At 38.2% G+C, this 25,642-nt stretch overlaps 2 protein-coding genes across 2 annotated transcripts in view; both read right to left on the bottom strand.

The window, feature by feature from the left end:
* The window catches only part of LRIT3 (leucine-rich repeat, immunoglobulin-like and transmembrane domains 3), a 12,967-nt gene extending 1,013 nt beyond the window's left edge, over positions 1–11,954 (bottom strand). The window contains exons 1-4 of the mRNA XM_010180557.1: positions 11,839–11,954; positions 10,146–10,624; positions 1,428–1,733; positions 1–105 (exon numbers count right to left, since the gene is read on the bottom strand). The exon at positions 1–105 is cut by the window's left edge and continues 284 nt beyond it. Of these exons, the coding sequence (XP_010178859.1) occupies positions 1–105; positions 1,428–1,733; positions 10,146–10,624; positions 11,839–11,954 (1,006 nt within the window). The remainder of the gene's footprint in view (positions 106–1,427; positions 1,734–10,145; positions 10,625–11,838) is intronic.
* Positions 11,955–13,268: 1,314 nt separating this feature from the next.
* Positions 13,269–25,141, bottom strand: RRH (retinal pigment epithelium-derived rhodopsin homolog). Its single transcript, XM_010180555.1, has 7 exons — positions 24,932–25,141; positions 19,256–19,446; positions 17,721–17,820; positions 16,848–17,001; positions 16,329–16,497; positions 14,404–14,582; positions 13,269–13,518 (listed from the first exon to the last, which is right to left on the bottom strand). The coding sequence occupies exons 1-7, from the start codon at positions 25,035–25,037 to the stop codon at positions 13,413–13,415; spliced, it is 1,005 nt and encodes a 334-aa protein (XP_010178857.1). The 5' UTR covers positions 25,038–25,141; the 3' UTR covers positions 13,269–13,412.
* Positions 25,142–25,642: the final 501 nt, after the last annotated feature.

Here is a 25,642-nt window from a genome sequence, read left to right as displayed (position 1 = left end):
CTAAGTTCTTGGCTTTACATCTGTATTCTCCTGCATCCTTGTATGAAATCCCTGTCAAGCTTATTATGGACCATCTGACACCCTCTCCAGGTGTTTCTTGAATTACTACAGGAAAACGCAAAGAGTAAAACATTATGAAAGGGAGCTAAAGAGAAAGCAAACATCAGTAGACTACTTCTTCCCTTAAGTTATTTCTGCCAGAAGGAATCACATGTACTAAACTTCTTAGAAAACAAACAAACAAAAAGAACCCCCCAGAAAACCCCCAAACCAACCCCTCCGCAAACTGTGGAACTCCCTGCCATATTATGTTATTGCAGAAAAGTGCTCAGATTGAGACAAAATGGAATTTAATTTCTGGAGGAATTATAATAAAATTTGCAGTTTCACTAAGTGAAACAAAACCAACTAAAGAAAAATCACATGTCTTAAAGCTGCTAAGTGACTAGGAAATACATTTCTATGTGACTTCAAGTGACACTGAACACATGCTAGTGTGACACAAAACATTTTTGGAAATTACATTTGTCTTAATACATTTCAGAATTTTGGACTATTACGTTCTTCAGACGTACAATTTAAGATAACTACTAACTACTTGGCATTAGCAAGAAACATTTTTTTATATTTCAGTTAATGCATAAATATCTATCATAGCAGCTAGAATGGTATCACGAAATCACAGCCTCTTTAGCATTCAAGATGGGTGTTGCAAATAAACAATAAACATTTGCAAATTACTTGGAAAACATTCATTTGGAAAATCTGATGTTTAAAATGCTGAGTTTTGAGTGGCTCAGTTATAGCCTCACTTGCTTTATTAACATTAACATTCTGAATCAAAATGGAGATTCCAGTAACAAATTCTCCTTACTGCTTTTCAGCTTCTGAGTTAGAGCCCAACTATCCCAATCTCCATTTGCTTTTATCCTTCCCCCGTTGCATTCATTTCCCCCTCTCATGGGTGGAGTGAGGTACACATGTTTTATTTATTTACATGCTTTGTATGTATACATATACACATATATTTTGATTTAGGATAACTTACAGTAAATTAGCTTGAATCTTGTCATTCTGAAATCTGTTTCTGTAGTCTGTTTTAATTATAATCTATTATTTTACTCATCTTGTAAATATAAAATTAGTTATTGATTAAATATTGCACAAAATACCTTACACTTTAAATAAATCATAAATTGCTGCTAAATCATAACCATGTACCTCACGTCATCTGTGATAACCCCCTCCATGCACACTGTTCCTATTACAGACCACATCCAGAATCAGAACAGTCTGTTGGACCTGTTCAGAAAGCTTTTCATAATAGCTGCTGCATGGATACCATTGCCAGCTCGGTCCAACACCTGGTCCTTTGTAACTCATTATAATGATCTCAAAGCACATTTCCTATAAAAGAGCAATTATACCTGTGTAGTTCACTGGTATATTGTCTGACCTAGTCCAGGTAAGCTGTGGTGTTGGGTACCCCGTCGCATCACAGCGTAGCAGAACGTTGCTTCCCAGCGGGGAAGTGATCTTTGTCGCCGACGTCATCACAGATGGTTTAAGACACTGCTCTAGCTCAGCTCTCTGGAACATGATTCCTGCTAGGCTCTCGGGTCCACTACATGAAATCAATGGATCAAGAAGTACAACTGAGTTGTCCACAATTTTGGAAAATTCAATTAGCTTTGAAATGCGACAGTCACAAAACCAAGGGTTGTCTTGGAAACCTGTAGAAAGGAGGGAAGAGGGGAAGGAAAAGAAATAGTAATGTTGTCAGGCAATATATGGATATTATGAATACAGTATGATGCATAACTATCACCAAGTACAATCAAGGAGAACTGTGAACCTATTCTGAGTTAATCTTTGCTCTTTCAATTTGTCCTTTTAGTTTGGCCGACTGGTACAGGAGTTTTTGCAGAGGTGAGGAAGAATGATAAGAATGTTTATTAAGCTAAACTTCACCTTCACAGAAGTTTACAGGAGCACAGTAATATATCAGCTCTACCTTTGCTTAACTTTGTTATTTATCTAGGAAAAAAAAAACTTTGAAAAGATCTCTTAAGACTGGTGACACATTTTCAGCTGCCTGCGCCTTCTGGAAAGACAGCTTCTCAGGGCTACTGCATCCTGTCACTCTCCTCTGCTCTTGATCCTTCTTTGGGCATCCTGTCACTCTCCTCTGCTCTTGGTCCTTCTTTGGGTTCTTACAGTTTGATCTTCTCATATCCTTTTTTCACTGCTTGCAGAGAATATAATGATTTCAGGGTTCAGAGCTTACATCAACATCTCTATCCCTTGAAAAAAAGGATAAAGGCTAAGGAGAAAAAGATTTAGGCCAATAAAATTCTTATCTGGCTCTAAACTAAACTGAAGCCAGATTTCTAAGAATATCAGTATATAACCACTTTTGAAATACATTCAAAACAGAATAGCAGAAGAGTGGAAAGTGGGAAGGACCCTGGGAAAAAAATTATTACTACAGTATTTTTATGGTGGCACACAAAAGTGCTCTCTGCTCTTCTGTTAGAGACTGTAACATTTGCTTCAATTCCAAAGTCCTTGAATGAGAGACTTCTCTCTTGGTGAACTTACTATGGTGAATGAGAGAGCCATTTCTGAGGAATGTAAGTGTAAATCCTCAGCTGGTAATGATTACCCCACTATGCTGACCTTCATAGAGCTACAGCAACTTCACCAGATAAAACACCACATAGCATAGGACTCATGAGTTCAAGTATTTTTCCTCATTTGACTTATCCTTTGGGCATACCTTTTTTTTTTAAGTATTAACAATAAACAGAACTTGCAGTCTGAAATGAGGAATGGTGTGCAAGAACTCCTTGCTACTGAATTTAATGATCAGTGCAACAGTCATGTCATATTAATTAAACTAAACTTAAAAGAAAAAACCCTGAAACACCTGCTAATATTGTTCAGTGTTTATTTTTAGGAATCATCAAAATAGCTAATGGAAAAAATCTGCTTTTCGTTCTGGAAGAAACCGGTACCTGAAAAAATACAGGAATAATTGACTACTGCTTCCTTTTATCACCTGATCAAGATTAGGTTATTTTAAGCACAATGGCAGTGATTGGTTGAAACTGTGGTAAACCCCAATTAATCCTCCCTCTTTAAAACAGGACTTGACCTGAAGAGATTCCATGCCTTTGACATCACAATCCAATTTCACCCCTTCCAGTCATAAGAGATTTTACATCCATTCAGTACTTATGGCCAGCTGGTATGAAGAAGGAGAAATCAAGGAAACTGCTTTTCTTTAGAAAAAAGGAAAATAATAATCTCCAAAATACAATTTTTTTTTCCTGCAAACCTCACACATGTATTCACAAGCAAAAGAGATCCTAGTTGAATGTTTCCCATATGTCTAGGCACATCAACTGTTTGTCCTCGTAAAAATTCTACCCAATCAAGCACATGTACGTAACTATTTGTGCTTATATTTTAGACTACATGAGCTTTAGTTTGTAGTTACAGAGAGTTAGAGACAATATTCCTGTAATTTTTTTTTCCATTCTCACTTACTTATAAGGGGTCCATTTTTCTCACTATGTTAAAAAAAAGGGACTATGTGAGCATTTGAAAATTAAATTCCCCTAAGGTATAAGAGGGAAGGCAGGATCCCCTTGAAACAAGGCCTCAATTGCCAGAGTTCCTCCATAACAAATGCTGCTAAAATGCACGTGACCCCTCAGTATGGCCTGTGTGTTATCTAGAAGACAGAAGCGTGGGGCAGCTGTGCTCCAAGCAGGCAGCAGGATAGGAAATCTGGGTCCACAGCACTAAACAAGACAGATTTGCAGCATCAGTACAGCTCCCATCCCACACACCAGGCAGCAGATTCTTCCTTATATTGAACACTACTGAAAATATTTCTTCAGAAACCTTTGTGCATTCTACAAGCTTTACTGCAGGAAAACATGGGGGATTTTATTGTTTCTAAAACTACAAGCAGTGCTCAGAGTCCTTTCAAATAGAATCACAGATCATCAACTCCAACTGTAGAACTAACACTGCCAATTGCACCACTAAATCATGTTCCTATATGTCACATCTACAGGTCTTTTAAATACCTCCAAGGATGGTGACTCCACCACTTCCCTCTTCCAGTGCCCAACAACCCTTTCAGTTAGGAAGTTCTTCCTGATATAAATAAATATACGGCTTTCATATTCTGCCAGTGTCCCATAGAAGACCCAAAGTTGTTACACTAACTATCAGAAATTGACAAAATAGAAGGATTGATGACGCAAAGATGGACAGTCCTTAGATTGGATGGTTGTCTAGTCCAGTCTGGGACACAGGTTTGTCAATCTCAGAACATTCTGAAGGCCTAGTTTCAGCTTCAGAAGAAATCTGCAGTCCCAGAAGACTCGGTACTTCCATGCTTTAGTGGAAAGAGTTATTGCAGTTGGTCACCTCAACTCCCCTATCCATCACGCTTCCTGGTCAAACTGGCTAAAGAAGCAGGACTTATAGAAATACATCTAATATACACAGCTACAGAAGTTCCTTCCTTGCCTCCACGGCTCATCCCTTCTATTTATCCGTGTCTTGCCAATATCTGACAGTATTCACATTATTTTTGGTAAACTTGCACAGCCATTGTAAGTCATCAGTCATGTGAATTGCCAGATGGAAAGACGAAAGTACTACTGAGTTGGAAGCAAGGTTAAAATTCTAAATTTTATCATATTGCAATTAGCTATTGAAGAGAACGGAGATGGGAATGTAATCCTAGTTTCCAAACAACAAAAGGCGTTCTGAAATTTAATGGCTTGCGTTTACAAGATGGTAAATGTGAGAACAAACACATGAAAGAATAAAGAAAAGGTTAAAAAAAAAACAACCTAAAAAGGAAAAAAGGAAGAAACCAGAAAAAATGGGGAGCTTTAATAAAGGAATGAGATTGAATCCCCTCAAGAAAACAATTTCATAAGAAGAGAAAATAAAAATAAGTCTCCAGTGGCATATGTTTCTGATGGAACACCAATTCTTTATAAACCCTGGACTACTTTGCAAGGATATTAAGGCAGCTTGTTCACCTGAGAAATACTAACCAAGGCAAAACAAATGTTGATAAATATCTATGCATTGCAGTGTAGTGTATTTTAACATTACATGTGGATTATAAATTGCACTAAAATTATTTCTTCATTCTAGATTTAGCATATTTTAAATTTATTCTCACACATCTATCTGTATGCTTCTATATACAATGGCAAATATCTGAATGTATATGTGCCTGTGCATACACATTTTTGCGGTATTCGCAGTAAGCTGGGTTTCCCCATGCTATGTCAATATGGACTTTAGCATTCAAAATAGCTACAAGTGGCATTTCCTTTGTAAATCAGTAACCAGTCTCAGACCATAACTTGCATAATATACTGCTTTTCAGTTGCTGTAAGATGGCAATATGTGAAATAGTCAAGTTTTGAGCTGATAGACTCACTCACCACAGCTTGGGCCAACCTACCCAAGGGTATCTTCCAACTGAAGTTACAAAGTTTTTGATCCATGGTTCTAAACAGTAAAGCCCACCTCACACACTGTGTCCCAGTGTTTCCTACACACAGTAATTGCTAGGCAGTAGTTTGAGGAAAAGCAGCATCTACGCAATCGCCCAGCATAACAGCTGGGAGCCTGATGGACCTGCAGCATTTCAAATTTTTGGCACCTCCTCATGCAACAGAGGGAAGATCTCAACTAACTGCCACTCTATCAAATCCTGGATTCCTCTGATCCTCTCAGTGATTCACTAGATGTAATTTTCCATATGGAAAATGCTACTGCCATCATTCATGCCAGCAATTTCAATCTCTGTACAGCTGTCAATGCTGAAACTTAGCTGTGATTTGGATCAAAGTATTAGGCTATAGCTCCAGAGGTAACCAAGAGAGGACCAGATGAACTCACACACTGGTCCCTCAATCATTTCCACTGCTTGTCAGGTCACTCCGCAGCTTTGTTTTGAACTGTTCCAAAGGGTGCTCTCCAAGTCAAAGCCAGACATGGCTCCAGAGACAGTTTGCACTCCAGGGATTGCTCCCTGAAAGGTCTATGGATAAGACCACACCAAGGATGGTTCTCTCTACCCCATTCTTGCCCCCAGCATAAGTGCAGCAAGCTTTGCACCTCCAAACTATCCTCCATGCCTATCAGACTATCAGGTATACAACATACTCTTGCTACTTTATATTACAAAAGCACAATTCCATGGGTTGCAATGCAATACTCACATTACTTATCACAGAATCACAGAATATTAGGAGTTGGAAGGGACCTCGAAAGATCATCCAGTCCAACCCCCCTGCCAGAGCAGGATCGCCTAGACTAGGTCACACAGGAACACGTCCAGGCAGGTTTTGAATGTCTCCAGAGGAGGAGACCCCACAACCTCTCTGGGCAGCCTGTTCCAGTGCTCCGTAACCCTTACAGTAAAAAAGGTTTTTCTCATGTTCAGATTGAGCCTCCTATGCTCCAGCTTGCTCCCATTTCCCCTTGTCCTGTCATTGGCTATCACTGAGAAGAGCCTGGCTCCTTCCTTCTGACACTCATCCTAAACTTCAGCCAGTTTGAACTGAAGAAAAAATACCCCCCACCCACTTAGTTACATTTTGGAGTCACAGCAGCATTCCACCTGCAGACCTCACAAAAAACCAAGGGCTAAATCTTATAAAGTGTGGAACAGCCAGTGAGCTTTAGAGAGCTGGCCCTAAACTGTGTGGATGAGAGCCAGAGTGAGCCACTTGGCCATACGGCCAGGAATCATTCCCTGACCCTCTTTCATTTAGCATAGTGTTCACACAGAGGAACATCATACAGCAGGAGGTAATAAAAAGAACCCCAACCCCCAAGTAAAGAGATTGAGTTGGAATAAGCAGTTGCTAACCTGCCAGTCCCACGGCAAAAATAGCCCATGGCTCCTCCAAGAGTCCTTGAAGTAAACATAGGGAACCTGAACTTTCTCTTACATGCAATGTTCTTGATGCTCAGTCAAGACACTGCAGATAAAATTGTCTCCTGATGTTAAAAAATACATATGCACAAACATTTGAGTTTGGGGCTTTGCTGTTGCTGATCTTGTTACTTAAATACAAGTGATTGTCTTGTTTTGACAGAACTAGGAGAGAAACCAGCTCAGGCCATAACTGCTTTTGCTATGTAGAACCTCATTGCTGTTTTCCTGATGAGACAAAACCAGCATTTATTTGCTCTGGGTTCCAGCTCCTAGCAGAGCTCTGGCTGCAGCTGCCATTCCATGTAGGCACATAGGTCAGGCTGAATGCTCCCACAGAGAACAGCTGGAGCACATAGGACACTCCTAAGCATCAAAGCAAGCACTGTGTGCAATTGTGGGTATCACAGTTTAAGAGAATTTTTTTTTAAACCCAAAGGTGTCCCAAAGGGAAACAGTAACTATGGTAGAAAATTAAAATACAAAACAAAACAAAACAAAAAAACCAACAAACAACAACCACCAAAAAACCCCACACCAAAAAGACCCCACCTAACAGTCTATAAGAAACTAGTGAAAGAAATAGTAAGATTAATTAAGGCAGTAAACAGGAAAGGAAATTGTATGAAAGAGATTGTACTGTAAGAGATGGTAATTAGGTTTTTTGCATGTCCGTCTCATGTAGGACAAGAGGTAATCAGCTTAGTTTGCAGTAAGGGAGATTGAGGTTAGATATTAAGAGAAACTTTCTCACTATCCTGATAGATAAGCACTGGAAGAGGTTACCAGAGAAGGCTCTGGAATGGTCTGGCTGCAGGCTTTAAGAAAAGCACTGCCTTAACAAGAAAGGTTCAGTTCATCTGGATCTGCATACCAACAGGCTACAGGCTTTTTCAAAATTCTTCCTCATCATATACCCCTGTGATGCTTATTGCCACCTCAGAGGAGGAGGAGAATATCTATGGAATAAGCTGTCCTGTGGCTGGAGCAATATAAAGACATCTCACGAGTTCACCTTTCTAACCTGATGATTTGTATCAACCATTAATTCCTGAAAAAACTACTGCTTTTTAACAGTCCATCAACAGCAACCCAAGGATGAGCATCTGGCAGTGAGTGTGAGTGGCATAACTACAAGTTTACAAGCTCCAGTAATACAGATAATAAAGCTAACGCTTAGTGGAGTCTAAGTAAACTTGTCAAAATAACACATGACAAAAAGCACTGCACTTTCTGATCTCCAGAGGAAGGGGATGTTTTCTTCTTCACTATAGAATTTCTTATATAGCAAGCACTGTATGTTTGCATTGCGATATACTCATCAGAAGGGTACAATGTCAATGAAGGAAAATTGAACTAATTCTTCACAGCTTACCTGAGGTAGATTTACTCAACACAACACGATGAAAGTGCTACTTGGCTTTTTGCATTCTCAGATCCAATATCTATAATGACTGCGCAGAGCCTCCCTCAATATGTAACATCAAAAATAGAGAAGCAAGGCACTGTCTGAACCCAGCGTGCGTTCCTCTCAGGAACTGTGTTCAAACCCAGTTGTAGTTCATCAATGAAAATGATCCAAAGAGATCTCAATGCTGGCACCAGGGGGTTTGCCAGGACTAGAGAAGGCTGTAAAGTGCCTGCACCAACAAAGCCTGCAGATGGTTGCCAGAGGGAAGGGGAAAAGAGAAGGGTGTGTTTGGTTTGGGGTGTTTTGGTGTTTGTTTCTTGGGTTGTGTTTTTTATTATTATTTCTTTTGTTTTGTTTTGTTTTAAATGGTGAGGGCTTTGGAAGTCAAGGCAAAAGAAAATTACCTCTGGGACTCCCACATGAGATCATCAGGAGGATTAGATCTAGCACAGTCAGCTCCTGCATTATTGCCTCCTTTAGTCTTCAGCGTGGGGACAGGCAAAGGGTTACTGACCTGGACTTACTTTTACAGCTTTTTTTTTTTAGTCCTGAATAAATCAAGAGCCTATTAACGCAGCAAATCTACAGTTACCATGCATGTGAGGAACTTGTTCAGCCTATTTGCATCTATTAAGTTACTTATATACAACCTCATCTGAACAATTGCAGCTTCTGCAGTGAAAACAAAGTAGCTGAACAAATGAACACCAAATAACGGTGGTTTAGATCAAGAAACTGGAAATACTGGGCAGCACAATGCAAGACAGACCTTTACTAGTGATTACTGAACTACCACAGTTAGTTTATGGAGAGCCAGCTGGTTTTCCTCCCTTCCACCTGCTACAGTACACAAACATCAGAACATGCACTTATACATTAACAGTGACAGAAGAGAACATGATTGATAGGGCTGTGCCAGCCATGTTCAGAAACTGTAGAAGATAAAGGGGCTACCTGCAAGACTAGGAAGTGGAGAGAACATGTAAGATAAAGCACAAAGCCACAGACAGAACTGATGTGATGGTATAGTAGAGATTTGGAATAAAATTCTGAAAAAAAAAAAATCAGAGTCTGGCCAAACTATTCTCAAGTACTTACCTTAAATACTATAAAAAGTACTGTGAAGTTGTAGGAATCATATTCCTATTCCGTCTCTCATATTCAACAAGTAAATTAGGAAAAACTTCAGGATAATCAGTCAATTTAGAGCAGTGCCAGCTCAACAGGAGTCATGGAGAGACCAGAGTTTCCCTCTTCTGAGCCATCAACACTATCTGCAGCACTGCAGCACAGGCTTCATATGAGCATCAACTCGAGCTACTTGTCTGGCTTGTAAGCCACGGGAAAAAACAGTTGCAAATGGACATGCTTGTGATTGCAAATACATATAGTGATGAGGGAACTGTCACCAGAAATACATTTTTTGGAAGCCCTGCATTTATATGGCTACTGAATACCCCATATGGCCTGTATTCCTGTAGACCGCAATCCTGTAGATTTTGATTCAGTTTTATAACCTTGAGATAACAACATACATGGAGGCCACTATCTTCATTTTACAGTTTTCTGTCACAAACAGAAAATAAATAAATAAATAAATAAATAAATAATCACAGAGCAAACCAAAAGACTGACCTGGATAAAACTTGCTCTCCTGAATCCTAGGCTGCACCCCTCTATGCTCTCACTTGCAACTTAACATTCAGTTACACTTTAGTAAGGAATGAGACAGGCTGTTTAACATACCCAAAATGACTCTTTGGGTCACCAGAATGTCTGTGTTCTTGGGCAGGACAGCTTCTGAGAAGGGAGGCCAAATGTCCATCAAGTCTGATGGCAAGGTGGTCAACTTGTTGCTGGATATGTCCAGGTAGGTGAGGTTTCTCAGGTACCGGCCAGCGTCAGCAGGGATGCTGGTCACTTTGTTGTTGTGTAAATCAAGAGTCCGTAAGTTGGGCATCTCTGCCAGCGATTCCCAAGGGAAAGTTGAGAGCAGATTACCATCCAGCCGCAGCTCATGCAGTTGTTTCAAGTTATAGAAACTGCTGACATCAATGTTGGCTACACAGTTGTAAGTTACCCACAGGTATTTGAGATCTACAAGGTAGTAAAAGGCTTCTGTTGGAATCCTTCGTATGACAGTTTTCTCTATACGAAGTTTTACAGTATCCACAGGAACATTCACAGGGATCTCATACATGTCAGGATCATTACAGAGCACAGACCTGGGGTGGGGGTGCAAGAGAAAAGAGATCAGCATTTCTTTATCAGAAATTTGTACTTCAAATATAAATGCAAATGCTGTTACTTTCTGCAACACTACTAGCAGAATAAAGAATGTCAAATCAAGGACAGTCCTCTGCATTTAAAAACTGAAAAGACAAAGGTGGAGTTTCTAAACAGAAAAATAATACAAAGTAACAATGATACTTTCACATGAAATCTAGATTTGCTTTATTCTAAAGCATGTAAGCCCTATCTCCTATCCATCATTCTATTGACAACTGAAAAACAGAATCCATTATATAAGGAATAATACATACATGTATCTCAAGTGGGAACTGCATGCCATCTAGTTTACTAAAATTCAGAATATTGGATTACTAATTTCTAATTTTTCTGCATAATGAAGATTCAAATTATTTGTCTATATTTACCTTTCAGAATAGTAGACCAAAAATTGAAAATGTTAGCATATTTCTCTAAAGGAGAACTTCCTAGCTGTTTTTTCTGGAGTCTATGTAGAAATGACTTCATTTTTAGAGGTGCTAACCGATGCTCCCGATGATTTTAGTGAAATGGGATTGTCAGCATTTTCAAGAATCAGTATGATTCTGTTTCTTTGGGGTACACTGTATGCACATTGACAAGCTTGAAGATTCCCCTCCCATCAATAAGCCTATCTGTAATTTTCTTCCCCTTTCCTCTATATTCTTCCTCTATTTTACTTTTTCCTCATGCAGCTTTACGCTAAGATATGTTGTGACAATAGGAAAGAATGACAAAGTCTCTCCCAAAATTAACATTACAATACTCAGACCATCAAATTTCAAATTAACCTATTTATTACCAAAAATTATATGATCTTCCTGCAGGTTAAAAAAAAAAGAAGAAACTACTGTATTTATTTAAATCAGAATCAACTTACAGTAGACAACTCTTTGCAGAAAGGACATTACCACAGTAGGAAAATCATGGAGCAGAAAGAAATTGACTTCTGCAAAAACTGAAGATTTAGAGTAGCTATTTGCTAAGTACAAAGCCATAATCACCATCTGCTCCTATTCAGGAATGCTGCTAGCCATACAACACCAGTATAAAATATGCCTTTATTTTAACTATGCTAGAACTAATTTGCAATGCATGAGAATGTTATTTCCAATTTCTTCAACTCTTTTCCTTATAAATTACCTTGTATAACAAATAATAAAATACATACCTTGTTCCACTGCCATCACTTCTGCCATGGTAAACGCAAGTGCATTGTGAAGGACAAAAACCATGCACTTCTTCAAAAAAGCTCATTAGGAGGTGGAAGTAAATAAAGAGATACATGGCTTCCTCCCAGCAGAACTGACATGAAAAAAATTGAAAACTTAATTCCTAGGTACTGATGTGCAGTGTGCTACAAATGTGAATGCAGACATCCATTTAGTAACAGCAGATTACATCAGATTAGCCGAGATCTGTAGTCGCTTAACCTTCAAATGTATCCTGAAAAGGATCAGTTAAACCAGCTCATTCTTTACTCTGTCAGAAGAACACACTTTGTGTCAAACCATATCCAGAACTTCTCAAGGCTATTTCAATATGTAGCTTGTAGGTTCAGTATGTAATAAAATATCTCTTTGCTCCTTCTAAGAGGCAATGCATTAGCTACTGTCCATAAAGTGGACATGATTCCTGAAGGAAATCTAATACAGCATGAGGATATTGTATGGCATTTTCTTTAATACGAAAAATTACAAATTAATAAGAAACCTAGATTCCAGAGCTTTTTAAAAACAAGTTTTCATTAAAAAAATATTTTAAATAAGTTGCACATTGCAAAGCCAAACTTCAGATGCATGCATACATAATAATAGAAGATATTTATTCTCAAAATCTGAGAATCAGCAAGAATGCATATAGTACCGTTCATAAATAAATCTATACACAGTCATCTTTTTCCATCCTTAATAAATCCATTGCTCACATCGCCAAAGCTATTTTTTTTTAATTACACAACAGACCTATATAACCATGCTAGTGACTTAAAAGCTAAGAGAAATTACCATAAATATTTACTCAGTTTTATGTGCCTCCTAAGAGTCAAGCTTTAGGGTGTATTTTATCTCATTTTCAGGATTTGCTGTTCAGTCACAAGTACTACAAACCTACTACTACTAGAACAAAAGCTGTTTTTCCTACAAATTCATTTGGTTGTGTGAGTCCAAACTTTAAAAATACATTAAATATCCTGAAACTCCATCAAAAGCCTAAAAGCTGATAACAGGTTATATAGGGTTTGGCTAGATATTCTGATATCTTAACATATTCACAAAAACAGAATTTTGCAAAGTGTATCAACATGGACACTCCATATACACACAGGGAGAATCGCCAAATACTTCAAGTCTGGAAAACTTTCAAGGGAAGCTGAGGGAAAGTAATTCACGAAAGGAATTAGAGGTGCAAAACCTATGTTACTGAACCTACACACTTCCTGCTTCAGCCTCTCCCTGCCCCTGTGTCACCTTGTCCCACCCTGTAAGAGTCACAGTGACCACTTCATTAGCCTTTTTTGTTTGGGAAAGGCATATTGGGCCAATAAACCTCACTCTCAAAAACTAAAGACTTAGTGGGTTTTGGTTTTTTGTCTTCTTAATCTAATCTAAAAGATTGCTGTGATTAACAGAAAACAGCTGGCTGGGGCAGATTATTATTCCAAAAGATTAATAGTTCAGAAAATTTATTAACTTTAATCCAGATTTCACTTCTTTCCATGTAATGTACGCAGGCAAATGACGAGTTCTATGATGTCAGTCCACTTTGAGATACACTCATGGGCAAGGCATTGTTTATAGTTATCTCTTGTCTTGTCTGACATCGCACCATTGCCAGGATTGCCCTCCGAAACCTGCAAAGGACAAGAAAGAGAAAGCAGAAAGATCATTAGCTAGAGAACCAAATACAAAGAAAAAAGTGGGTAAACTGGCCTTAAGTATTACTACAGTTTTCAATTTTAGTTAAAGTAAAAAAGTGTATTTTGAATTTTAAAGGACCCGATTCTTTTTCACTTCCATGTACAGGAATAACTCAGGTAAGTTCAGTGTTTTTTCTACAACAGGGGTCACAGCGGCTTTTGCTTACCCCAGGACAGGGTATAGCCACAACAAAGATAAATTTACAGAATGGGGGGAAAAATGAGGTCTTGTTTCATTGACTCAGCAGGATCAGGTAAGTTCACCAAGACAGAGATCACAGGCTCTGATTCTAGTTTGGCAGTAGAGAAAGGAAGGATGCCTCTTTAAAAAAACGTGTTCTTAGTCAGAGGCACTGGCTTGGTTAGAGCATTTGATATGTTTGATCAAAACAGAAGAAGAGGCTTAGCATATTTATTTTAACTAAAACGTCACTCCATCCTAATCAGTCAGATTTATGACACATCCCAAATCAAGCAAAGAAATCTACAGAAGTTACATGTCACTAAGCCACCATACATTTTGGCCAGTCATTAAAACCAGTCTACTGCTGATGCAATCCAAATTCTGTAATGAGTCCCTCTGAGAAAGCACAAAAGGGCTTTCAAAACTGTCTTACAAAAGTTTCATTAATGTGTTCTCAAAAATCTTTATCAATTCCTTGTGTTCTGATGACAATTAAAACCATTTCAACCAAAATCAACAATGACTTACCCTTTGATCTCTTTGCTACTAGATTTGACATCTTTTGCAGATGATCCTTCCGTTAGATGATAATTTAAAATCATGAAGTAAACTGGTACTAAATTAGGAACACTTACTTTTTGTTTGCAATGACATAAATGCAGGGATTGTAGAATGTGGAAGATTTTGCAAACAGAGGAGCTATGATGGCCATTGCAGGAGAAATTTTCTTTGGGTCTCCAAAGGAAGACCATAAACACACAATAGAATACGGAGACCATGCCACCAAGAACATTATAATCATCACAACAGACATCTGTAAAACAAGAGGAACAGATACATAACTGAAGATGAAGATGTCACAACCTAACCTCAAAAAGACATGCACCTGTGTAAATATAGAGCTATCCAGAAAAACAACAAAATGTAAACAAGCACATATGACAAATTTTGACAGGTTATAATGAAATCTCACTTTGGGGATTTAATAGCACATCACACTGCCATGTATTTTGGTACGCTGTTATTCCATTATGTACAATCTTCCTTCACAGTCAGCACTACTGATTATATTAATCTGTTCACAGGAAGTTGAAATGGCCAAAGAATTTCACACATTAATTATGACCACTATAACAGATCACTCTGGGATGCTACTACAAACAGTAAGTATGAACAGAAAGAAAAATCTAAGCCAAATATTTAATAATGCTGTTAATAAAATTGTTTTATAAGGCTTAATTATGGTACAGTTAAATAAAAGAAAGTAAATGTTCTACGACACAAAGGCTCAATCCATATCCTTAAGGAACCCAGAAGCATCTGCTTGGTCTAATGAAGCACGATAGCCATGTTCAAGCATCATACTGAGGAGGCATGTGAGCAGTCATTTCTTCTCTACCTGCCTGTCAGAGAGAACAATCTGGGCTTGTTGGGGCTCACCCCCCAGAACACACCACGTCACAGAACTGAACAGCAACAAAGTAAGGGTAGTGGGAGTGCAGGAGAGGAATCAACCAGGACAGGCTTTTCTGGCTTTTGTCAGGGTCATGAATCAGAAATGGAAACTGGAATGGAAATTTCAGATTAATCAAGAGGACAAAACACATCACTAGAAAAACAAAACTACAAGGTTCTTTGTACATAAAGAATTCTCTAATGTTGTTTAGCTATACCCTTATCCAGTCCTTCAGTGATGAACAAAATGGGAAACAACAGTAAATGGCTACTTTGTATGAACTTCTGTCCACAGAAATTCTCCATTTAAATACAAATGCAATACCTATTGATAACAGTGTAAAGAAAGAACCCTTTTGTTTACAAGTTTGTTTGGTGTGTAGAAAGCTTAGAAGATGTTAATTTGTGAGAAAGCAAGCAGTCCAGCTCTAAAGAAGGATACTACTTAACGCCAAAGCTTCAATCTTTTTATTTCTTTTTTTTTAAAAAAAACTCAGTGTCTTCAACTGCGAAAACAGGAAAAATGCACTTTCTTCAGAAATGTGAGTCTAAATTTATAACTGAATCCTCAGTTTCAAGCATTCTGAAAGTACCTCAGAAGAGCAAAATGTTAAAATTATTATTTTTACATAAAAATATCAATTTTCAGAATTTGACAATGAGAAAGTTTTCCAAAGAATGTTAAGTTTGCATTGATAAGTAATTCAAAAGCATAGGTACATAGTCTTCTGTTCAATTCTCTTTCACTTTTTTTATCATGCCCAACCATAAATCATATCTTTACATAAAAATCAAAGGAGCTAGTGAACTTCAAGCTTTATCTCAAAGACTTATATACATTAAAAGAATGTCAACCTTCCAGGCAGGATATATAATTTTATGCCATAACTCACATTTGCTACTCTTTACATAAGAAAGAGATAAGTTCAACAGACTGAAAAGAACAAGGAATCGAAATCACACAGCTCAGGAAGCTAAATTTCAGTTAATATTTAGTATGAAAGGAAAACAGGGAATGTAGGAAACAGAAATGCTTAAAAGGCTGCACCATTCCTTTAACACAAAAGAACACGCTTAAAACAAAACATGTCCTCATTTACCATACCTTTGTCACATCTACTTGGTCAGACCAATCTACGTTGATGCTCTCCAGGCAGTTACTGCTGGCATATTGTTTCATTGTCCGGGAAACATTGTAATAACAGTAAAACATGACTGTTAAGGGTACAACAAAATTAACAGCAATTACACTCATTGTGTAGGAAATAAAGGACCTGATAAGACAGAAAAACAAAACACAGTAACTTGCAAATAGTCATCCAGGAAAAATGAGTAAAGAATTTGATATTTTGATTTTATTATGAAATTTTAAAGCAAGCTTTTAAAGAATGAGGAAAATTTTCTTCAGCTTTAATTTTTTTATTAACAACTACAAGTCTTGCAGTTTTCAAGAATGACTTAATTCCTGTTATTTCTAGATTTACTCTATATTATTTCCATTATTTTTATAAATTAGTCTTCATACATCAGAAATAAGAAGTTATGCTCATAAAGGGGTGAGTATAATAATCTTAGCCTTCAATGAGACAGCAAATTTAAAAGAAGGAGCGAAGGGGTGTCTTACGCATCATTTTTCCTCCAATTTACTGTGCACGTTGCTCCAGTGGGATCCGGAGCGTAGCTAGCCCAGCCTACAGTAGGCATGGAAGCCCAAAAGACTGCATTTATCCAAGCAGCAAGGATTAGAGCAGCATAGGTACGGGCAGTCATTCTTCTTCCTGTGGCCAAGCACACACGGTCACAAACTGCTGTCATCTTTTGCTTCTTTCCTTCAAGTGCTGAACTTGAACAAGTGGCTTCCAGCAAGCACATACCAGGTTAATAATGATCCTTTCAGAGGCCTACACTCCTAAACACTGGAGCATACCTGTTTCATACTGCTGAAAGACAACTCAAGCTTTCCAGCCTTAAACACCACTTAAATACTATCACCCATTGCAACTCAGAGCATACAGGCAATACCTGATCCTAACCCCATGCCAAAAAGCTTATTACACAACAGCACATTCAAGTACATTGGTGCATGACTGCAGGGGGAGGAATGGACTGTTACAATACAGCTGTAACGGAGACAAGAGAAAAATACCCAGTACAGTCCTAACACAACACTAGAGGCACACACCCACTTGACCAGATCAAAACTTCCTACATCTAGATGCTTTTCATGTTATTCTGTATATGGATGTGGTCCTCTAAAGACTGGAAACAGCCATAAAAATACAACTTATAAACAGAATAACAACCTAATTGTGAAATTTTCACTTTAACAAGCCGTACCATCCATGCCAACTAGATAACCAAGTACTGTAGGATCATGTCCTAAATTCAAATTATGCCCAGCATTGTAATTATGGAGTCATTAATCAGAAATCAATACAAAAGACTCTTATTTCATAGAAGATCAACAGTGAACAATTCTTGACCATAATTACAGTACCTATATCAGGCCTGCAGATTGTCAGATAACGGTCAACTGCAACAACAGTGAGCAAACCAATACTTGCCATCCCAAAAAATATATTTAAGGCAGCATAGATCTGAAATGAAAACAAACAAACAAACAAAAACCTTGTGAGAAATCTTTCAAAGATACAAGCATAAGTTTGTGGACTGAACTGAAGGCATGATGATACATTACATTCATTCAGTGTTCTCTTCCATAAGGCAAGGTACTGAAGGGACTAATTCAATGCAGGCAACTTGGAGCTGTCTCATTTAAAATTAAACATTTCAGAATGCAAGGTCCTGAATTGCCATTATTTCCTTTGTTGTATAACTACACTTATTTCACAAATATTTTACACTGATTTTCCCCAGGAGCCCCCATTTTTACATGTGTCAGATCTACTGCACAGGGTGACATATGCTGCAATCCCAACACGCTCCAAATGCATCTGCACAGTTATCCCACAGGCAGCCTGACCAGGAAGGATGACTGGGAGGGCTGTGTTACCACTGGCACACCAGAAATACAGAGTCCCGTACCAAATCAGATGCCATCAGCAGTTATGATAGAACCACATGACATTCAGCCATCTCAGTTCATGGGATTCATTTGGTTTAACTTGACATGAGTTGTGCTTCAAGAGATCTTAATTCCCAAAGCTTTGGTAGTGAGATTTCACATCAACTTCAACTCACTACAAGTCAGTGTAGATCCAAAGATGTTAAAAGTGAGGCTTCCTGTCAAACAGCAACTGAATTTTGAGCTTGAAATAGCTCTATACTCAGGCATGTCACATTTCTAGAAACATTCGTTATATAAAGGTCCAAAATGTATAGTGTTGCTAAGATTTCCCTTGAGTCACATTTTCAGTGTATGCTAAAAACACAATACTACTCATTTTCCTGTGCACTTAAGAAATAAGTCTTTTTAAAAGTGGATTTCAATCACAGTACACAGTGAGAAAAGGGCACCATCTCTCTAAAATGGAAGTATAATTTTTCCGTCGGCCTATTTTGATAAATAGACTGATATTAAAACTAGGCTAAATCTTTACTAGAGACCAATAGCCTTACAGGCCTTCATTTTGGATACCCTAATAGCCCCATCCAAAAGAGCACGTATTTGCCAAGCAGAACACATTAATATCTGTCAGGCTTATCACCAAAACAGTAGCCACATCCAAAATCTTTAACTATGAAAAAAGTTATCAAACATGCATGTGCTATTATAACCATCTTCATTTGGTGATTTCATTTCCTAAGCCTTCTTAAAGGTATTTTAAAGTCTCTACTTGATAAATATAAGGTTACACTTTAATGTTTTCAGATTATAGATTTGGAATGAAATTCACACAGAAACCTATACCCAGAAATTGTTGACATTACAGAACATCAGCTTCAGGTCTAGGGTAAAATTTTGCATCTCCAACTTATCTCTTAAAAGAAATAATATCAGCTAGAGCTACTACTTACTTCTCAGTTTGCTTTTAAGTGCTCAAAACTTTCTCTTGGACTAAATTGCAATACCTGGCATCCAGTATATCCAAATTTCCAGCTTCCATGCAGGTCTGAGGCAGCAGACATGGGGTAACCAATGCCACTAACACCAATGTCAGTAAAAGCCAAGTTGATAATAATTGCATTGGTTGCCGTCCGAAGCTCTTTGTACTTAACAAAGATGCCTAACACAACAATGTTACTGAAAATGCTTATCACTCCTGTAAAAACAGAGAAAAGGAAACTTTACAAAAGATACACAACAGCCAGTAATGTATATGCAGAAAAGAATGAAGTCTATTGTAATATCTAAGTCCTAAAGAAGTTTTATTTTCAGTTAAGCACAGTTTTGCAGAGGATAAACACCTGAAAAGGAGAGAAAAGCTTTTCCAATTAGGTTACTGTCACTTGGATTCAGTAAGGGCCAAAAGCAGAATGTCTTTCTGAGCCTGAGACTTCTGATGCAATGACAAGTAGAGCAGAAATCCAAAAGCACCTAGGATTACAATTCAAACACTCCAGCCACCACATACAGTGTGGTATTCCACAGCAAAAAAGAATGCAGGTCAAAAAAACCACCTCATCTAGCAGTAGGCCCCTGTCACCACCTGAGATCTTCCTTTCTCAGCAGAGAGTTTTCACTGTGCATTCAAAAAATAATCGTGGGCAAATAAATACACGGAAGCTTTGACTTTGCTACCACTACCCTAGCAACACCACCTCTCCTTCTCTGCTCATGAGGTCTCATTTATTTTCAAGCATCAGAGTTGGCTCAGGTTGCTGCAAATTGTGTTTTCTAAGCCTTGTCAAGCAGTTCGGATGATCTACACAGCCTGCTATAGCAGCACGGCTCAGCCTGCACCAGAGCTACTTCCCTTCACCTGATAAGCTCTGGGGCTGCGTCATAGCCATGGTCAAAGTCCAGCTCTGCACTGAACTTGCTCCTGCCTCGCTACCCTGTGTATTTTTAAGCCTTTTGGTCTGGCATGACTCAAACATTTGGGCTTAATGCTCTTCAGGGTGGCCAGGACACTCTTCAGGATCCTGTGCATCAGCAAGATTTTTCTTATGCTGGTGACCTATATTAAAACCTCTGGATCCTCCTTTTCCCCTGTTATTCCTCCCTCCTAGCCAAATTCTACTGTGTGGCTCTCAGAGTGAGTTTACATGGTATTCCCACTTTTTTGTTGTGGTTTTATTATCTTGATACTCTAGCCTGTTGCAGAGATATCCGGAGCAAACTCCCATCCTCTAAACTTTTACTAACCCACTATTAATACAAGCTATTAATAAACAGCTAATAAGGTTAAAAACTCCCCCTTGCACCTCAGCAGAGAAAGACTCACAGCCCTTATCAATAAAATGGAGAATTCCAACATGTTCAAGCAAACACAGTCATTAAGAAAAAACAAGCTTGTAAATAATAACAGGAATTTTTAAGTTGTTCATAGATTTCTAAGTCCAGCACAGCTGTTACAGTACCACTGAACAAAATCCTAAACTTACAAATACCAGCACTGATGGGATTTCTGCTTCTTTTTGGCTCCACCAAGAACCTGACACACAGAGCTTAGTTTTTGCTGACATGCCTCTGTGAAAAGGACAATAAGGTTTTTAAGTATCACACAACGTTCTTCCACCTCTGTGACTGTCAATGCTGCAGCACAGAGTTAAAAATCTCTAGTATCAGACTATAGTCTGACTATAGTCAGACTATGAACATGCTGCAATTCAAACAATAACCTCAAATCAGCAAGGTTAGAAAACCTGGAGACAAGAAACAGTTTCAAGCACTTTTGAAGTCTTCAACTGGTATCCATATGGAAATTCCTTCAAATCAAGGGAAGTCTTGTGGACTTCATCGTTGGCAGTCCACAAGGACACAATCCATAGATTTATAAATACCAGCACACTCATCAGTGCATCAAACTGAGGCAGATATTTCTAGAGTCAAATATATATCAGAAATACCATCTGAACCACTATGCTCAGCAAAAGCTACATTAATACCATGACAGATATGAAAAAGGGCAGAAGGAAAGCCAGTGTAATCATAATAACATATATAAAAATATAACAAGATGATACTTTGGATAATGGACACTAGGGACAACACTAACTCTTCAGCTTTTAAATGGAGTTTCTCCATTTCATTTATGTAAATTGGTATCTGTTTTATTATACCTAAATCTCACATAAGGAGTTTCACTGCAACTTTTTATTAATCAGTAGCAATCTCCTATGTTACAGATTCAGTAATTTCAAATTCTCATGAGGTAAAACTGAAATTAATTCTTGGCTATCTCTTTCTCCATTCCCTTTTAAAATCACCAAGTATGTCTGTTCCCAAGTGCAAGTCTTTGCCTAGTACATAAAAATTACATTACAGATGATGTTGGAGGCGCATAACCACATAGATGCCATCAGTCATCATATTCATATACTCACACATTTCAGGAATTTGCCACTGTGATGCTATAAGCCCCTAAAAAAGGACAAAAGCAGGGAACTGGGAGTCTGATCTGAAACAAGCACCACAGTAAAAGCACTCACAGTGCCAGGTCTGTCAGCTCTCCTGTTGACAAGTAGTATGCCATCTCTTCAGGGAGAGGAAGCAAAACAGAATTACAAGTTTATAAACCAGTACAGGCTTCTTATGAGGCATGTTTTAACAGATATTACAGCTACCAAGAATGAAATCAGAAATACAACAGGACTGAAAACTCATACCCTTAGGGCAAAGGAAGGATCCTGCTAGACACATTTACATTTAGTGCTTCAGAGCCCAATCTTAAAAAGAAGAGGGGAGCGAACCAAACCAAAGAGAAAGTGGAAATTGCCAAGCCTGTATTAATTAAAAATTTTAGCACCACTGAAACAAATCAATAATATAATAAAAAAAAATGTTCTCGGGAGCTGTAAATGAACAAGGTGAGAGAAAACATGTAGATCCAATAAATGCTCTCTTCCCTGTTTCTGAGAATCAGGTCAAGTAGAAAAACAAAGTTCCTCCAGGCAGCAGTCAAGTACTGCCCATTAGCAGAGCAACAAAGCTGGTGAAGGGACTACAGAGCAAGTCTTACTAGGAATGGCTGAGGGAACTGGGGCTGTTTAGCCTGGAGAAGAGAAGGCTGAGTGGAGACCCTGTCACTCTCTACAACTACCTGAAAGCAGGATGTAGTGAGGTGGGGGTCGGTATCTTTTCCCAAGTAACAAGTGATAGAATGAGAGGAAACAGCTTCAAGTTGCACCAGGGGAGGTTTAGGTTGGATATTAGGAAAAACTTTTTCCACTTAAAGGGTTGTCAAGCATTGGAACAGGCTGCCCAGGGAAGTGGCTGAGGAAATATCCCTGGAAATTTTAAAAGAGATGTCGATGTGGCACTTAGGGACACGGTTTAGTGGTGGAGTTGGCAGGGTTAGGTTTATGGTTGGACTCAGTGATCTTAAAAGTCCTTTCCAACCTAAATGGCTCTATGATTCTATTATTTCTTAGAGGGCAGGGAGTGCAAATCAAGCCCAAGACTTTCAGCAACCTGAAATCATCAGCTGGGACAAACCCATGTGATTCAGAAAAAGCACATGGGCGCTGCCACTTGGCCTGTGAAACATCTTAGGCTTAGACAACTATTCCCATATTTCTTTAATTAAACCTTGTAGCTTTATGAAGATAAAAACCTCATGACCTGATCAAGAACAGCAGAATTTCTTCTTTTCCTTCTTCCCAGGGAAACAATGAAAACTAAAGGCAGACCAAATGCAAATACAAGCCCTAACAGACTTAAGCAAGACAAAGTTAAGCAAGATGGGTACTAACATCAAAACAATGAAGGACAGGTCTGTGTATAACATGGAATTTACTTTTCCAGTTAGCATTTTAAAATCATATCATAGCATTGCACCATTATAAGCTGAAGGATATCCATGAGACAGTATTGCCTCCTGCAGCCTCAGTATCCCTGTTGTCATTGCTAAATCTAATACACTGACTACTGTGTAGAAAGCAATGCTTAACAATTACTTCCTCCTAGAAAACAAAGCAATTATATGCAAAAGAGAGAAGTATTCAAACCTTTTAAAAAGCAACATCATGATGAACACTCCTCCTGTACTTCATTCTAATTCTTAGACATCTGCTTATTAACACAGCTTAAATTTTCCAAATGTGAGATTAGCCGTGGTAAGGCATTTGCAAAGCAATCAATCACACTTTCAAAGATGTTATAGACCTCACTGTCAAAAACATTCCTCATTAAGAAAGCAAAGTCCAAGCTACATGTGAAAGATTTACCAGACTCTCCCAATTATAAGAAGGTAAAAAAAAAGTAAAAACCATCAAAAAACCCCAAACAACAAAACAGATCAAAAGTAATCTAACTTTTTTTTTTAAAAAAAGACATTAATTTCCATGCAAGATTAAGAAGTGCTGGGTGAATTCTGGGTAATCCCCATTGATCACCTATGAAAGCTTTGATCCCTAACACTATCTGGAAAAAAAGCCTGCCTTGTTACATACAATGTAATAATTTTTAACTAAAATATAACAAGTATCATACATAATTGCAGCACCTAATAGATCCAGCTACCCGCAAACAGTGCAGTAGTACTGCCGAGTGTATCTAGTCTTCCAACACTTAACCATCATCCATCTCTACGGCTTCTTAACAAGTTTACTGAACTGTGTAGCTGTTCTAACAATTTCTCTAAAAACTTGAATACATCATTGCCTTTGCAGTCAAAAATACTCTCTTTACCAGAATGGCAATTTGATACTTACTGCTTCAAACAGATATGCTAACTAAAATGTGAACATCAGCAACACTATTTCATAAAACCTAAAGTACATTAACATTTTAAAATATTCTAAAGCTAATTATAACATAGAAAATGTAGGGTACAGTCGATTAATGACGTATTTAGAAACTGATTTAATTTTCCATAATAGAGTTATAGAAAGCCTTTTTTTAAACACAATATATTTCCAGTTTTGGGTAGGTTGACATTTCATTGCTATAGAACTCAGTGCTTCAGAAAAACATTACTGAAGCAGCTGTGGTTATAACAATGAGAAAGTTTTCAAGAGAAAAAATATAATAATTCCATAGTAATAGCCAAAGGCCACTGCAGTCACAAGGAATGAGCACGATGTCAAGCTTTCCAGTGTGCTTTTTCTGACATGTGACATCGGTGAAAAATACAGCTGCAACCGGAGTCTGCTCTTCTCTGATTAATGACCAGCTCCCTCCCTCCAAGTCACATTCCAACCCTTCCCCTTACATCCCCCTGACAGACACCCGCTCACATCCTCAGACTACACATATATTACTACAAACATGTGGCCCAGTAGAAATCTCAAGATAGCTTCAATCACATCACAGAAAAATGCAAGATGTGACAGCTATGCCCTATTTATATCTCTTTTGCGAGCTGGCAGAAATTAATTCTCACTCTCTTCTACAATTACATATCAACAAAATACATTGTTCAAGACACAACGCTGCCTTCAAATATAGAGCAGAAAACTTAGATGTTTCTGCACACTCCAGTCTGCCTGCTGCTTGCTAACTTGTCAGTAAAACATAGAGAAAAGCCATCAGACATCTGTGCAATACAAAATTAAATACCATCGCTGTTATTATACAAAATGAGCATTCAGATCCACAGTTCTATTTTAAAAAGTTACACAACAATTTGCCAACGCCCATACCTGCTGTTATTAAGTAAGCTGCAACTATGTTGTGCTCAGTCTGCGTAAAGGCTGAATGAGCTTCATTGTCACTTTCTGAGGAATTGGATGAATCATTCCAACGCATTTTGGACAACAGAGATCGTCGTCTAACCTCTGCAATAATTCATCAAGACGACAAACACTTCAAAACCCTGTCAGGCAAATTCTTTCATTATTCAACAGACTCACTGAACAATTAAAAAAAAGGGGGGGTAGGGGGGAGTTCCCCCCACCACTGACAGCCTCCAAACATGATTTAATTGGACTGAAGTGCAAAGAACTTTACACTCCCAATCTGCAGGAGATTGTTAATGAAAACAAAGAGTAGCACAGAACTGAGCACATTTCCAACAGTATGCTTAAACTTCATTCTTACTGCTAAAGAGATTAACTGTCACATGTCCCCAGACTTTCTCCTTCAAACCTCTTGTGCAATGCTTCAGAAACCTCAACAAAAGTTGGCTCAGGTCAGTTGGACATCAGCCTGGCTTGGAATTAATTCTCATCATCACAGCAAACACACAAAACTCCAGCAGAATGCAAAGACACAAACCTCAACTTCTTTAAAAAGCAGGAATTGTTTACTCTGAAGTCCATCTCTTCAAATCCTTAAACACTTACCTCTTCAAGAGTCTTAGTTTGATTGAAACTCTCAAGCTGACAGAGTCACAAGAACACAGTCCAGTATTC

The sequence above is a fragment of the Mesitornis unicolor genome, unplaced genomic scaffold (genome assembly GCF_000695765.1).
Source record: "Mesitornis unicolor isolate BGI_N332 unplaced genomic scaffold, ASM69576v1 scaffold23093, whole genome shotgun sequence".
Classification (NCBI taxonomy): domain Eukaryota; kingdom Metazoa; phylum Chordata; class Aves; order Mesitornithiformes; family Mesitornithidae; genus Mesitornis; species Mesitornis unicolor.
Note: the sequence above shows the minus strand (reverse complement) of the source record. Positions and strands in the feature narration are given on the sequence as shown.

Coding starts and splice junctions, on each gene's coding strand:
- RRH (XM_010180555.1), bottom strand. CDS start 25,037: ATGCGTTGGAATGATTCATCCAATTCCTCAGAAAGTGACAATGAAGCT. Junction 16,498..16,847: donor AATTGGAGGAAAAATGATGC/GTAAGACACCCC, acceptor CTGTCTTATCAG/GTCCTTTATTTCCTACACAA. Junction 14,583..16,328: donor ACCAAGTAGATGTGACAAAG/GTATGGTAAATG, acceptor CTTGTTTTACAG/ATGTCTGTTGTGATGATTAT.